Below are 15,529 nucleotides of genomic sequence, written 5' to 3' on the forward strand. Positions count from 1 at the left end.
TTCCTTTTCTGGCCTGGAAGAACATTATTCTTTACGTTCTTTTTTTAATCCAGGCAATTTCCTGTACTTCTAAGGCATGATCTCCCACAGGAGGGGTATTTATATAGCATCTTCCACCCAAAAGCCCCATGCAAAGCAGCAGGAAGATTGTATTTATTTTTCTTGCTTTCAAGCAGCTTATCCATTTCCGATTAAACAGTTCATGTAGATGCACCTCCTCTCTCTCCTCTGCTCTTCATCTGATTTCATCTTGCCAATTTTCTTACCGTTGGGACACAAATCAGCAGCATACTGAGCTGACCACAGTAATCACAGGCTTGTGTTGAACTCTCACTGTATGAGATGATGCAACGTCAGTCTAAGTAGTGCAATAAAAACCGTTGCATAGGTAGCACCAGCAAAGCTTACAGCCTGCCAGCACAGTATGAGGAGGTAAACAGAGTGATTAGGTATCTGGCTCGTGATATTTCCCATGGTTTGCTTTATGCAACTCTTTATTCTAAGCCCGCATTCAGTAGAAATATGCTAAATACCACACAAATTCAGGTGAAATTCCTGAATGAATTAGGTAAATTGGGCTAAAGATGAGGAGATTAAATATTTTGATGGTCAAGGGATTGAAGCATCTGACATAGGAGGAGAGCGGGAGCCAGCTGGAATTCTTTGACCTCAAGAAGAAATGGTTCAAGAGGGATCTTAACTATGTATGAACAACCAGAAATCCAGGAAATCCCACTGAAACATTCAAAAACCTGTTTTTACTCTAAGGGTGGTCAGACACTAGAACAGGTTGCCCAGAGAGGCGGTGGCATCTCCATCCTTGGAGAATTCAAAGCCAGAGTGGACAGACACTGAGCAGGCCGCTCTAGCTGAGCCCCTAGCGAGCAGGGGGGTTGGACTAGGGGGTGTCAAAGGTCCCTTCAACCTCTGTGATTCTCCAATGGTTACTAATGGAAAATAGAGGCAAAGACATTGAGAGTGGTACGTGTCTAGATGTCGAGGATATCTGTGGTAGAGTCTGTCACATTCCAGGATGTTTCTTGATTGAAAGATAGCCCCTCCCATTAACACAGAATTTTTCTTGAATATGAACAGTGAAAATAACAGAACATATGCTTTTTAACTTACCATATGGCGCAAGTCAGTTGAATTTCAGTATTTTACAGCATGTGTAAGATGAAAAGGTCTACTCTATATGTGCAATTTTAAAGTAAGGGATAAAAGTGTATAACGTTTTTTCCTCCAATGTCAGAAAATTTAATTGACTTTGTATGTGTCGCCTTGCAGCACCGTGTCTGAAAAACCAACATTCACAGAGGCCACTTCGGCTCACTTATGCCATCTTGTGGAAGAAGGTAGTTGAGCTAGAATAATTGAAGTAGAGGGACAAGTTCTCCAAATACACACGCTATACTTATTTTTATGACCTGGTTAGCCAGCTAATCACAATTAAATGGCCTTTCAAAAGAGCTCAAGTGACCTTATGAGCAGGGCAGAGCAGCTTCCTTCCACCTTCTTCACAGAACCCTGGTGGCTCTCTGCTTTTGACAGGAGGCAGCCACTTGGCAAGTGCAGCTCAGGGTTCAAAGGATAGCGTTTCTTGCCCCACGGAGCTGAACAAAACTTCTTGTCTCGTCTGGTCTGATAAGTATGGAGACGGTGGAAAACAGACTCCAGAGAGTTCTGAACTAGACCAAAAGATCATAGATTACAGAACAAAGGCTGAGATTCAGCAAGAGACAAGTCAAAGCTATAAAAATTAAGTGCTTGTACAAACTGACAAAGAACTAGCATTCTTTTACATGTTTACATCTGAGGTGGGATCTCAGGACATCTGATCCCCGGCAGGTCGACAATCTTGCAAGATAAGCTGCTGTCACCAGACTGCTCCCATCACCTCATTAGGCATCTCGCACTGATCCTGGGCCTCTCTTTCACCATTGTCTCCCCTCTGCTTCTTCTAGTCAGGAACGTTGTAACGATGACTGGATTAGGCATCTGAAGTCCAGAGGCTGCTTCTAAACCTCACGCTGTTTGTTTTGCCGGAGTTTCTTCTCTTGATGCCCTCCCCTTAAGAGGGGGAGGGAGCAAGGAGGTTTTTTTCCCCTGAGCTTTATGTCCCTCACAAAGTTCATCATGCTCTGACTGTGTATTTGTATTTCATTACGACAGTGCAGCCCACACTTAATGTATTCATCCTCAAAATTCTTTGCAAGATAAGATAGTTCTGCAGTCCCCGTTTCACAGACCAGGAACAGCGGCCAGCAGAGAGTAAGTGACTTTCCCAGAGTCGTATGGGAAGTCTGTGGCAGAACAAGGAGCTGGGTTGGGTTTCGCAGGCCAATACTTCGACCCCGGGACTATACTTCCTTACTTGTGGGAAGGAAGTAACTTATGCCATAAACTGTTAGCACAGAAAGAGAAGAAACAATCCACACATAGGAGCTCAATATCAGGCTCTTTTTTTTTTTTTTTTGTTTCCTTTTTGAGCTGCTTGGGAAAGCAGGGTTTAAAAAAAAGTGAGTAAAAATTTCAGGCATTTCTAGATTTGAAATTGATTTTCTCCTTTCTCCAAGTGCCCAAAGTGAGCTTGTTATTCTAAAAAGATGTGATACCTCTTTGAAAGCGTACATTCTTTTCTGCACCCCCCCCCCTTTTCTTCCCCCAGTGAGATAAAAAGAACTCTGGCATTTTGTATTCTTAATTGCGACTGACCAAAATAAAATGTTTTCCCAGTGATGTGGTTTTGTATCTAAGCTTTTTTTGTGCATTGGATTTAACCTTAGGATGTAATATTTTATAAAACATTTATTGCCTTTTCCATTTTTATAGAGCGCAATTCCCCTATGATACTTTGTTTTGAAAGTCTGCTTTGAATGTGATTCAAAGGCTTCTCCTCATAGTTTGAATTTTAGTTGTGGCTAAAGGAACGAACCTCTGCTATTTGCAGCCAAATTAGTAAGTGTCTCCCTAAACAAGAACAGTTCCAACAGGTAAAGATAATTAGAATCAGAGCCAGGAGACTGCCAAGAGCAAGAATCTGGGAAGTGATTCTGTGAGAGCTATTTTATTCCGTAAGCGAGCAGGTTTTGCACATGTGTCTAAGTGTCCCACTCATCAGTACCGGCAACAGCAGCGGTTCTTTTCAAAAACTTAATCTTCTTGAAAACTACATCCGATAAAGTTGCAATGCAGTTAGAAAACAAACCAACCAAATCTTCTTCCAAGCTATTTGGGGATGGCAAAAGAAAGGGTTTTTCTCTGACTCTGACTGTATCCAGACCCTACTGATGCCTCACTGTGGATGCTGCAGGTTTACCACTTAATACTCTCCAAAGATTATAATGCATCGATGATAAAAGCCATTACAGATGTACCACTTCACTTGTATTGTTAACGAGCTTGGCTATAAAGTGATTTGCAACCTGAATTTCATGACAGAGCCAAGGTATAATTTGTTCTGGGCTATAAAGCCTATGAATTATTGAGGCAATTTACTTCCAAGTCTGCCTTTTCTTTTTGAGCACAAGTGCTCATGATGAGTGCATGTGCGTGTGAGGAGAGAGGCAGGTCTGCAAGCTGCTGACAGCGATGTAAGCACCAGCTTCTCCAGCAGTACATCTCCCCATCACAGGCTCTTTCACACAGCCAGCAAACAACAACAGAAAATAATTGGCAAAATGAGCATTTTGGACAAACGAGGGAAGAAAAATTGCATGCTGAACAGTGCCAAATGAGCACCAAATTCAAATCACAAATAAAAATGCACTTTGGGTAATTACAGAGAGGGGTTTTTCCCTTACAGATGTCACAAAGCTTGTGTGGATATAATCAGACTTGAGTGGATCTAGTGATGGTGAAAAACACTAGACTGACAAATCAGAATTCTTCGATCCTCCATCCAGCTGAGCATATAACCTGCTGTGGGACCAGTCTCTCACTTGATGTTCTTTTTAAACCTGGTTTCTTATGGAAATGAGGCTTTGTAATCACAGCCAAATCCATGTCCTGTCTCCTCTCCTTCCACTCTCCTCACCCAGCTAATAATTTCTGAATCCACTGACCAATTTCAAGCAAGGTGATAGAAAACTGAAGGTTTCAAGGACATGAAGCTTGTAAATGTTTCATGAAACAGGAGCTGCGTAGACAAGAGGGATCTTTAATACCCCCACTGCAAGAAAGACTCCAGCATGAGCTCACCCTTATTAGGCATTGGAAAATGCACACAAGAAAGATTTTATGCATGTCCTAGCTAGAATAAAACTACTGAAGGTTATGTATTCTTCAGTGTTAGGCAACTTTGTCATAAGACTTAGAAATTTAGAAAACTAGGCTCTGTTACGTCCACTGCTCAAGGAATTCAGAGGGTTGTTTGGGGGGGTTTGCTTGTGGCTTTCACGTTCCCCCCCCCCGCCCCTCAACTGTCAGTGTTACTTGAATACGGAGAAGATTCCTCCATGGCCAGATTCCCACTAGGGCAGGCGCTGTGGGAGAACTTCCTGCACCAGAGAACGTAAGTCTCAGACGCCAGACCGACAGGCTGGGAAAAGCAACAGAGACATAAGAGAGGAAACAACTCGATGGAGGTCACCTAACAGACTTCTGACAGGGCACATCCCAGCAGCATATGCACAGGCAGCTGCCCCACGTTTCCGTAGCCAGGCAGCAGGAGCCTTCAGCATTATAAAGGGGAATTGCTTCAATAACAACGTTGACAGGAGTTCACACTTTGCAGGGCCTTCCTACAACAGGCAAGAGCAACCTGATAAAGCCAGTCGTAAACCATGAGTGCTTGCATCAGTATGCTGTCAGTGTAGCTCTAGGTAAGAGAGACATTGCATTTAAAAACCACCAAGTTAACTGTGGTCATCAGCAACCTGTAGGTTATGGCTTCCAATACTGGCAGGACCACTGGAGCTGATTTAGAACAAGCAATCCTGAGGAGACTTGCTGGATTTCTTCAGCACAGACCAGCCTCATCTTTGGCACGTTGTTGCAGTAGGCCAGCAGAGTACCAGGGGACAGTCAGTATCATCAATGGATTATTACTTATTGCTGAAAAGGTTAAAGGAAACATCCATCACATGTTCTCCCTTAATGTTTTCTGAGATTCCTAGCAAGTGTATCTATAATACTTCTCTTTTATAACATTTATCTTTTAAAATATATGGTTTAGGAAGATGTGTCCTCTGGACACCTTTGACACAGAGCCTGGCTGTGTGCTCATGCCTCAAGCAGATCCTGAGAAGCAAGTCTTCCAAAAACAGGCCTCTGTCTCAAGCTCTGGAAGCCATAAAAGGGGTCTAAGAAAGCCTGTCCCTAGATGGCTAACTGCCTAACCCTCTTCTGCAATACGAAAGGGAGAGTTCATTTTCCATTTGGCACTCCGCAGTAGATGCTCTGTCTGAGCATCCTTCCAAGATTCAGAGAACATGGCGAGTACGTCACCTTTCGGTGCTGTACCACCCTCTAACACCTGCAGCTTCTTTACGTGCTCTGATATCACAGCTTCTACGCACATGGCATGAGACTTGTGTGAAAAATGCATCGTGATACACACCTGTCAAAAGACAAATGCTTTCACAGTAACCCTGAGCGGATCTAAGTGAGTGAAGTCCTGTTTGGTTAATTGCCTAATTTAAAATCATTTAGACGTTCATTTAAAATTATTTAGACATGCTTGAATGACTACCTTGTTAGAAGGTAATTGAATTTTTTTTTAATCTGTCCATTTAAATCCACTTCTCTCTTCTGGAAAACTTTTTTTAAAACCTATTTAATTATTAAAGCATTTTTTAAAGGGGAAAAACTTATAGATGAATTCTTTATGAGAGGAAATATGCTGATCCTGGATCTTCCTGAGAGACTATTCTATACCACCACCAGGGACTGCAGATTTCTCATGAAAGGCTTCTGGTTTAGACACTCACAGTTCAGATGACTATAGCACTAATAAACAGTATCACTTACAGCGTCTTGTTTTAAAACAGCTTCAGAATACTTTAAAAAACAGCTATAAGGAATACATCCATAGAGATAATTTAATTTCTCACAGATATACACCCACCTCTGGATTCTATCTGAGGGCTCTTAAGCGACACTCTGCAACGTTTCCAACTAGAAATTGAGACATCATGCCTGTCTGCAAATACAGGAGGAAATGTATATGGGGCTGGGAGGAATAAACCTGAACGTAAAATGGGCTTTTTCTGTAGAATCTCACCTTGTTTCCTCTGACTTTAATAGCACAAAATCCAAGTCCAAAGGCTAGCTAACCATTTACACTCCAAACACTTTCACTGACAAAACCAGGGACCCAGTCACCATACCTGGTAAGAACAAGTAAAGTTTAAGAATAGTCCTATCCCTCCTTTCCCTTTTACTAGCTCAGCAGACTAACTAAACATAAAGGAACACAGTGTTTATCTGGGTTGGGGGCTTTTAAAAGTCTCTCAATTACTATTTGAGCCTCATTAAGAGCATCAACAACAAAACAAAGTTTTCTAGAACTATAAAGTCGGATCCCACACTGAGAGGTAAAGAGAGCTTTGCAGAACACAAAGCAAAAGCCAAAAGAGAAGCTTTTCCAGAAAATGCATCTTTTCCATGTGGAAACGCATATGGAAAAGCGGCCAAAATGAAAACAGAGCATTAATCTCCATTCCACATTTTTGGATTTAGTTAGTGAGTTTTAAAACATCAGTTAAAAGAAAGAAGCTCATTTAAACTTTACCATACAGTAGGATAGGAGCTCTTAGTGTCCTCTTCCTAATCACACTGCAAAAACGCATGTTGAGAGGAAACTGGCTACTAAGCCTATTTATACAGACATTCACAACAAGAAAATTTGTCTTTCTCTGACTTACCCAATTAAACAGAACAGACCCAGGCAATCAACGGACACTCTTCCATCCTGCTTCCTGCTATTTAGCATTATGTAAGGCACTCAGGAGCAACATTTTCAAGCTGTTGCTCGTGTAGACCAAGGATTCAGGAGATCACCCTTTTTAATTCTGTTGCCTGATATTAGTTCATTAAGGGGTCATTTTCTCTCACTCTATTCCCACAGTGGTTCTAATTAATGAACTGGGCTTTCTACACAAATATAAACTGTTCTCAAGAGGGGAAGAGAGGTCTTTGCTTGCTGCAGGAATTTAAACAGAATTTGTACATGCCCTAGTCATGATCTTCCTATTTGGAGGGATATAACTCCTGCAATGCTACTGAGCTGAAGAAAGCTGTTAAGTGGAGATGTAAATAAGGAGCAGTTGTGGGGGGTAATCTGCCTCCTCAAAGACAGGTGCCAGGGACAGCTTTGATTATCAGCTTTCTGTGCGGAGTCAGATGATTTTGATAAGGGCCTGAGACATCACTATTGAAAACATTGTGAGGAGCAAACTGAACTGCTTTTGATGTGCAAACAAAATTCCATGTTCCTGTAGGCTGGGTAGGTCAATAGTTTATATTAACAAGCAGTTTATGTTTGAATTAATGAATCATGTTATAAGGTAAGAGCCCGCCCTTGCTTCCACCCTTTGCAGGCTTTCTTTTTTGTGCTGGAGTTTGTCCAGGAGCTCCTTGTTCATCCATGCAGCCTCCTGGCATTCTTACCTGACTCCCTCTTTGTGGGGATACAGCACTCCTGAGCCTGGAGGAGGTGATGCTTGAACACCAACCAGCGTTCTTGGGCCCCTCTTCCCTCCAGGGCTTTATCCCATGCTACTCTGCCAGGCAGATCCCTGAAGAGGCCCAAGTCTGCTCTCCTGAAGTCCAGGATAGCGAGCTGCACGCCCCCCTCCTTGCTGCCCTAAAGGTCTTGAACTCCCCCATTTCATGGTCGCTGCAGCCAAGCTGCCCTTGACCTTCACACTCCCCACCAACACCTCCTTGTTGGTGAGGACCAGGTCCGGCATAGCACCCCTCCTTGCTGGCTTTTCTATTACTTGAAAGAGGAAGTTATCATCACGGCATCCCAGGAGCCTTCTGGGTCACTTATGCCCCGCTGTGTTGTCCCTCCAGCAGATAACCAGGGTGGTTGAGGACCTCCGAGGACCAGAGCTGGTGAATGTGAGGCTGCTCCTCTCTGTCTAGAGAGGGCCTCATCTGCTCGGTCTTCCTGCTCCGGGGGCCTGTAGCAGACCCCCACTCTAATGTCACCGTTCCTTTAGGTGTTGGAAAGAAAATACCAGATTATGCCCTTCTTCCTAGGAAGTCAGGTGAAAAAAACCCCTAAAAGTGTTTTATTCTGTATTATTCTTTAATCTATTCTATATTTATTTATATATTATAATATTATATATTTATTTATGCTGCATCAAATGACACTTGCTTCCTGCACACACACACAGAAGCTCAGTTCCTCTTTGCCTACTCAGCAGGTCCAGTTGTTTTCTTTCAGTCTGGGTAATGACTTGTGGACAAATGCAAATCAAGACATGAGTGACAGATTACTGCAGGGCAACACTAACCCGGCTAGACTGCAACAGAGGTGCCCCTCTTTTCTGTTAATCCAGGTGGTAACGGAGTCGGATCTGACTTGTAAACTCTCCACGGGCATTTAGGGTTCTGACCGGGGTCTTAGAGTTAGAAACCTCGTCCCCATGCCCGAATGGAAACACCTCCCCGCGCTGGTAGAGTATGTGTCAGGGACTGCTGACAGCTCACAAGACAGAAGCGTTGTGCTAGCAAAAGCACGAAGGGGAGGGAAGTCAAACGGTTGTAATTATTCCCCCATCCTCCTCGAGCAAGCTCAGTCCTTGCATTGCAGAGTTATTTCTGGAGAACGGAGCAAAACTGAGCCTTAGAGCGCCCTCCCTCTCTGCAACAGCAGGAGCTGGTCTCTTACAGAGCTGTTCCCGGTGGTGATACAATGCAAGACACTGAAAAGTGAAGGACTGCCCTCTTGTGTCAGTCACTATTTTTTTTCATTTTGCCTGGTTTTGTATTCCTGTTTTTATCAGTGAGTGAGCACTCAGCCATTTCCCTCCAACTGATATTTCTTCTTTGGAAAGGCATAGGATCTGTTTCTGAGTACTAGCCTGATGGAAAAGTTCAAGAAATGAAAACACACCTGCTGTATTTGTGACTTGGAGACACCCAGGCCTGGGCACGTATTGCTCTTCCAGCTAGAGACATCCAGTTACACTGGCTTATGCCTAGTCACCATCTTGTCACGAAAAAAGAAGTCAGCAGAGAGAATAAAACAGAAGTATAATTAAGAATGACAGAGAAGAGACAGAGGAGAAGCAGATTTGTTAAACCAATTTTGTTAAACCTTGCAACCCTTACAGTAAGCTATAAGCAAGTTCAATATAGAACTAACACTTCTCTAGGGAGCCGGACCCATGAACAGCTCACACACCATGAATGTGTAGCAGAGATTCCAGTCTCAGTCCTGCTGGCTGGCAGGGAGATCTTAATTTTTAAATTTTAGTGCTCATTTCCAGGGTAGTTCTTGCAGTAAGGGCTGTCAGAGAATAGTCCTCTAAAAGTTGTGCAAGATTTTGTGCCCACCGCTTCCACTGCTTATTAACGACCGACACCTAAATATCTGCAGAAGGTAGCATCTCCTCACAGCTACCAAAGCAACTTCAGCAAAAATGAAGACTATCAGTCATATTCTTGTTAGTAGGTCAGTCAACATTAGCTCTGACCTAGTGCTCCACACTACATTCATTAATAGCACTAGTGCTTGTGCTTCCTTTCCTGCTCTTACCCCGTAGATAATCCCATCCTGTAGATTGCTCATGTTCTTAAAGGCAGCCAAATCAGCACCTTGCTAAAGGGGATTCAAAGAAAATCACTACTCAGGAGTGGACAGAATTCATACTATTTGGAATGTGGGAGGGGCAAGAAAGGGAAAGAGCTGTCGTTTTAAAAAAGGCCTCTCATAGCCCATATTTTTGTCTGGGCTGAGACCACTGTGATCAACTCCGAGCTCCCAGTTTTTAAATGGGGCATAGCAGTTATCCTTGCTATCAGTACTTCACGAAGAATCATCCCTGAAGAGTAATTTCTTTGGACTATTGCCCAGCCTGTACTATGGTATTTTGGATTTGTAACTTATTCTACGTGGCACAGCTAGAGCACGCTTTGTACCATCCTGCACATTACTGAGCTCATCTATGTACTAAACTGGTGAAAGCTGCCAGGAATCTTTGATTTTTTTTTCTTGTCTGTACTGACTGAGACCCTGACACCTGAGCAGATAAAGGTTATGGGCATCTTTGAAAGCTTGATGAATATTTGAAATACATTAGTAATGCTTAATCATGTGTGCAAGTGTCTCTTTGAGACTAATTTGTACTTTAACTGGCAAAAATAAGTAGTAAAAAGATCCCACCTACAAGCCAACTCATCTTGAAAATAGAAGTTTAAAGATTTTTTAAAAATGAAGAGCAATCCCTTCAGGTCTCATAACCAAGGAAAAAACCTTGTCTCACTGTGAAACATAACATAACGCATTTCCCTCCCCACACTTTCCTGTCCTTGTGTGCCATCTTCCTGCAGTTCAAGGAGCCTGTGCCATTATGTAGCACTCCAGAACCTTCTGGACAGTTAACGTTCTCAAAAGAAGAGAAACTACAGAGGCTGTTCAGTGTGACTTGCTAGGATTCCCCTTTCAACTCCAGTTTGGGAAGCTTCTGTTCCAGAACAACTTGCTGTTTGTACTGTTCTGACTCTTCATCTGTGTTCCCAAGAAGGCAAAATTCCCCTGACGTTTTTTATTGCCATATGCCGGACACAAGGAATATCTTTTTTTAATCAGAAGATGAACAAGAATTCATGTTCCACTTTTACAGGCATTTATAAACTGCTGCCCTTTTACTTCATGGCCTTGAAGAAGTTTTACCAGGAGTTTACAGCAGTCACAGAAAAAATTTCTTCTAACTGACCGATCACTACAAGGGCATGAGAGGAAACACCCTCCCATCGTAACCTGCTTACAAAACCAAACTCTTCATGTCTTCTTTAACTCTTACAGTCCTTCCCTTCCTTTACTCCCCTCCTGAAATGAGTCAGAGCTGTGGCTGTTCTTTTGTTGCATCTTCTGAATTTTCTGAATTTGCCTTTGTTGCTGGATTTCTGTTGATTGTATCAGGTGAATATGGGATGGGATTCAGCCCACCTGACGTCACTTCTCCAGGGATGTCATTGAGTTTCTGGCTTATCTGTCCTACTTCAGCGCGTTGTTTACCCATTTGGACAGCTTCATCATAAGAAGGTGGCAACTCCATTGCATAGAGACTGTAAGCTGGAGGGGACACAGTGTTCTTACCCACATCCATAAATATCAAAGGAATAGGGGCACGTAGAGGGTACTGCAGTGAGCTATATGCTGTGAAGAAAAGGAATTTAAAAAAAAATAAAATTAAACACCTGCATGGGCTGCTGATACCTAAAGGTCTAATCCTGCTTTTCTCCAAGAAATTATGGACTCGTTTTTGTGGTGTCAGAACATATGCACTATATACTAAAAGCTGTCAGTATAGAATTACCCATGATGGAAGATATAATCATTCTCCAAAAGAAAGGAGTCAGAATTAAAAATGTCTCTGCCTATCACCATCCAGTCATTACTGTGAAATAGCTGATGTATGTTGTAACAGAGGTAGTGTCAGCTGGGTTCGTACACGTACATGAACAGCTGTGAACAATTCCTCACATTAGAGAGAACTTTGGCTGGGATAGTTGGACAGTGAGATGGGCAGGAAAGTTAAAAAAATAAGGGAATGGCAGTAAGAACAGATGTGGGAGATGACACTTAAGAAGTTAACCCACTACAGACTTTAGTTTAACCTCTGTACTGTTAAATCCTACTTGTTTTCTGCACTCACTCACTGTGTTGTCCTCATGACCTTCCTTTATCTCGCGTGCCCACCCTACGGGGCTGCAAGTTGTTCTGGGAGTTCCTCAGAAAGTCCCAGTTACTGCAAGCCAAGAATTCTAGGCAGACGTTCGGTAGCAAAGCACTGCTGAAGCGCTGACTGCCAGGGGATACTCACAGGTCACTGTGCTGTGGGCAGTGCTGTCGCTGTCAACGGCACTGCCTGCCAGGTCGTAAGGGTGGCAAGGGAAGGGCTCGGCTGGAAGCCTCTTCTTCCGGCAGCAGAACTGGATGCAGCTCGCTGTGATCCCAGAGAGCAGGAGCAGGAACACTGTCAGCAAGATTAACCTTAGAGAAGGAGGGACGATACCATTATTTCATTGCTTACGGTTTACTTCTTCCAGAGCTGAATGTAATTTCACTCTAATTGGGTGAAGGACAGGCCAGACCTCCGAGGTTTAGTTCTGAATGGGTGCTGGATCCTGAATTAGGAAGTTGGATCACAAACACTTAATCACAGGTTGAAGTACTACTGGCCGTGGGTACAATCCCTTCTGCCTCACAGATGCCGTAACTTAATTATCTTGGGTTGTATTTTCAACTTTTATGCAGGGAGAATGGCTCCACTGTCAACAGTAAGAGCGGGTACGTACTTGGAGGGAAGTACAAATACCAACTTTCCTAAGTCTAGGACCTTTATTTACAGATGAGGACAGAAATTATATTTTGCAGTATGTTTTGATAACACAACTCTATCTCTAGGTATTGTTTAACGAAGTTTATTATTTAACAATTTGTAGGATACCTAGGTGGACACGCTAGTGTTTCAGGCGCTTCTCTCGACTGAAACTCTACCTTCCCGCCCCCCAATTTCTCAGATGAATCCACTCTCCTCACGAGCCAGGTGAGCAGTAAGACATGGCACGAGAAGATGAAGCAATAAGAAATGCTTGGAAGTCCTGTAAAGATGTATCAATAGGTCCCAGGACAAAGTACATTCATAGTGGTTTGACAGGAATTACTGTATGACAGATCATGCTCCTGAATTTCTCGTTAGGATTATATTCCACCTTAAATATGTATAGAAATGGCCTCAGTAGCATTCTATTATTTTCTCCAAATCTAAGACAGTACTTGCCCATAAAAACCATGATTCTAAAATAAACATTTCTTCAATAACTGTTTTATTTAGTTTTAACAAGAGTATATTTCTGTTAGTATGACAGTCAGATACATGTAAAGACTACATTCAGTATGAAGGTCGGATTTGAGGGCCTCAAACTTCTACAAATTTCCTGCATTTTCTTGCAAATTAGAGGTGGTGGAGTCCCCATCCCTGGAGGTGTTTAAGAGTAGAGTCGACATAATGTTGAGGGATCTGGTGGAGTTGGGAACTGTCTATGTGAGGTTAATGGTTGGACTGGGTGATCTTCAAGGTCTTTTCTAACCTAGACGATTCTATGAACATGCTGCCCTGTTGGAACTTTGCTCTGAGACACTCCTCCAGTGTAGGAGTGTTACCTCATGGTGAGCCAGTCGGCATTCCCTGACACTCCACCAGCTGCATGCCAGTGTGTCCTGTGAAACCAGCACGCCCTCGCCTGCTGCTGCCCTCCACGGAGGCAGAAATCACCCAGGAGAAGGCATCTCGGCAGTAGAAAGCTCAGCTCGAGCTCATTTGCTTTCATGATTTCAACGCTGCCTAATTACAGAAGCCTTCTTAAAATATTTTATGTAACTATGTATTTTAAACAGTGCAATGGATCAGCACGTTCTAAGAAGGCAAAGGATAGCAACCAAAATTAGTCCAGACTGAGTGACAGCTAAAAATAACCAACTCCCTCTGTGTGCTACCACCGAAGTTAATACACCGACAGAATGCAAACTACAAAAACAACGTTCGGATCCCTGCAGTGCCTGCGTTAGGCAAGAGGCGAATGCACTTGTGACGAGAGCTTTCCCCTTCTACTTCTGTTCTCCCCCTTTCAGTCATTCCGAGAGCCAGTACCCAGGTTCGTCATCAGCTGGAGTTCAGCCTGAAAACACGGCGCTGGGAGCTCAGCACCTGCTGCCCCGCCGGCGGGCGAGAGCCCCGGCAGGCCCACGCTGCGCAGCCCCGGCGCGCTCCGCGGAGCCGCCTGCTCACAGCCCTGCAGTTCAACTGGAGTGGCCTCAGAAAGGAAAGATGACATCTCCCTAGACGAATGCTGTCCCCTGCCCGACACCTTATCTCCCTCGTGGGCTCGTCTGTAACTTATTCCACTTCCATGAAACCGAGGAGAAACCCTTTCCTCTGTCCTGCCTGAGAGAAGAGAGTTTCCGTTGCCTACAACTACTGCTCATAATAACTTTCAAATTACTCTGGGTTAGTCAGATTAATAATAAACTTACCAGACATACCACAGACTTGTCCAATTAGACATGTTCTGAGGGCATCTGTGAAGGAAAGCAGATGATTCACTGATTTAAAAATCTATAGTCAAACAGTGAACGTGCGACAGGGAATAAATTTCACATGATTTCTGAGGGGAAAAAGGAAAAGCAATCAGTAAGAGTACAGAGCAAAACCTCTTTAGATTTAGTTTCAGAGGACTGTTCTTCGTGGTTTTAAAACTAATCCATCTGAGAACTTGCAAATAATCCCACTTTAAAAGTTGGTTTCTGGGTAAATAAACGTTTTTACAAAGTAGTACTTTAGTGTTGCTTAGGAGAGAGAAGTACACATGGCTGGATTCTCGAAAAATGAATCCAAGAGTTATTTAAAGTTCACGGAGATGAGGTACCTAACACCACAGGCCTGTCTGAAAATGCAGCCTAAGGCAAATGCCTACTCCCCCCTGTTATTTTTCATTTACTTTTTCATACCTCCAATGCGACCAGAAATGTCTTTTTTCAGATCTCCTTACAGGACAGGAAAAAAAAGAAAAAGAGAACAGGGAACAGGTTCTATCACGTCAGGAGTGCAGCTGCCACAGCAGTTTCATGGGTTTCGCGGAACAGAACAAAGCTTTTGGCTGCAGAGGAGAATCTGCAAAGTGACTTTTCAGAAGATGACGTTCCAAAAGTCATTTTGAAAGAGGATCATGCACCTCAGCCTACAGAGCAAGGCCAGCCGAGCCAGACGCGCGGGCTGGCAAGGGTCTCGGAGAGGGGAAAAAGCAGCGGCAGCGGCTGCCTGTCGGCCGGTCGTCCTCTGCTCCGAGAACGGCCCCCGGCCACCACGGGAGCGGGTCCGTTAACAAACATCGCAACGATTTCGTTTACTCACTGATCAGAGTTCTTGCAGCTGTTCTCTGAAGAACAGAGCGGTGCCCGGGAACGCGCAAAGCGCCGGAGCCGCGGGCAGGAGGAGAGAAGCCCCTGCAGCCGCGGCGGGGAGCAGAGCCCGGCCCGGGGGGGTCCAGGAGAGGCTGCCGGAGCGCCTGGCGGGGGACACCCGAGCCCTGCACCCCGGGCCTGGGGCCGCCTCCGCCGGGGCGGGCGAATAAATAACCGCCCGGCAGCACGCCCCCCGGCAGCGCGGGGCACAGCGGCAGGACGGAGCTCTCCCCGAGGCGGGCTGGGCGCGGCGCTCGCCTTGAGACACAACCGATGGGCTGTGCGCGCCCCTGGACAGGGATTTTGCAGGAGAAATTAAAAAGGAATGAGAAACTACGTATGAGAAATATTAGAAAGAAACACAGGTTCGGAAAAAAAAAAAAA

The 15,529-nt window shown here is 44.1% G+C and overlaps 1 protein-coding gene across 2 annotated transcripts; it reads right to left on the reverse strand.

Annotated features, from left to right (window-relative positions):
• Positions 1–218: 218 nt before the first annotated feature.
• On the reverse strand, positions 219–15,358 carry TMEM52 (transmembrane protein 52). 2 transcript variants are annotated; one of them, XR_003399844.1, is made up of 7 exons: positions 15,096–15,358; positions 14,219–14,263; positions 12,006–12,175; positions 10,433–11,338; positions 4,497–4,499; positions 329–333; positions 219–231 (listed from the first exon to the last, which is right to left on the reverse strand). XR_003399844.1 is itself a non-coding variant. In XM_026862553.1 (4 exons), the coding sequence occupies exons 2-4, from the start codon at positions 14,248–14,250 to the stop codon at positions 11,019–11,021; spliced, it is 522 nt and encodes a 173-aa protein (XP_026718354.1). In that variant the 5' UTR covers positions 14,251–14,263; positions 15,096–15,358; the 3' UTR covers positions 8,379–11,018. The 2 variants fall into 2 exon arrangements, 1 of the variants encoding a protein (XP_026718354.1); XM_026862553.1 differs by lacking the exons at positions 219–231; positions 329–333; positions 4,497–4,499 and having other exon boundaries at positions 8,379–11,338.
• Between the last annotated feature and the right edge of the window lie 171 nt (positions 15,359–15,529).

The sequence above is a fragment of the Athene cunicularia genome (assembly GCF_003259725.1).
Source record: "Athene cunicularia isolate RWA chromosome 21 unlocalized genomic scaffold, athCun1 chr21_part1, whole genome shotgun sequence".
NCBI lineage: Eukaryota > Metazoa > Chordata > Aves > Strigiformes > Strigidae > Athene > Athene cunicularia.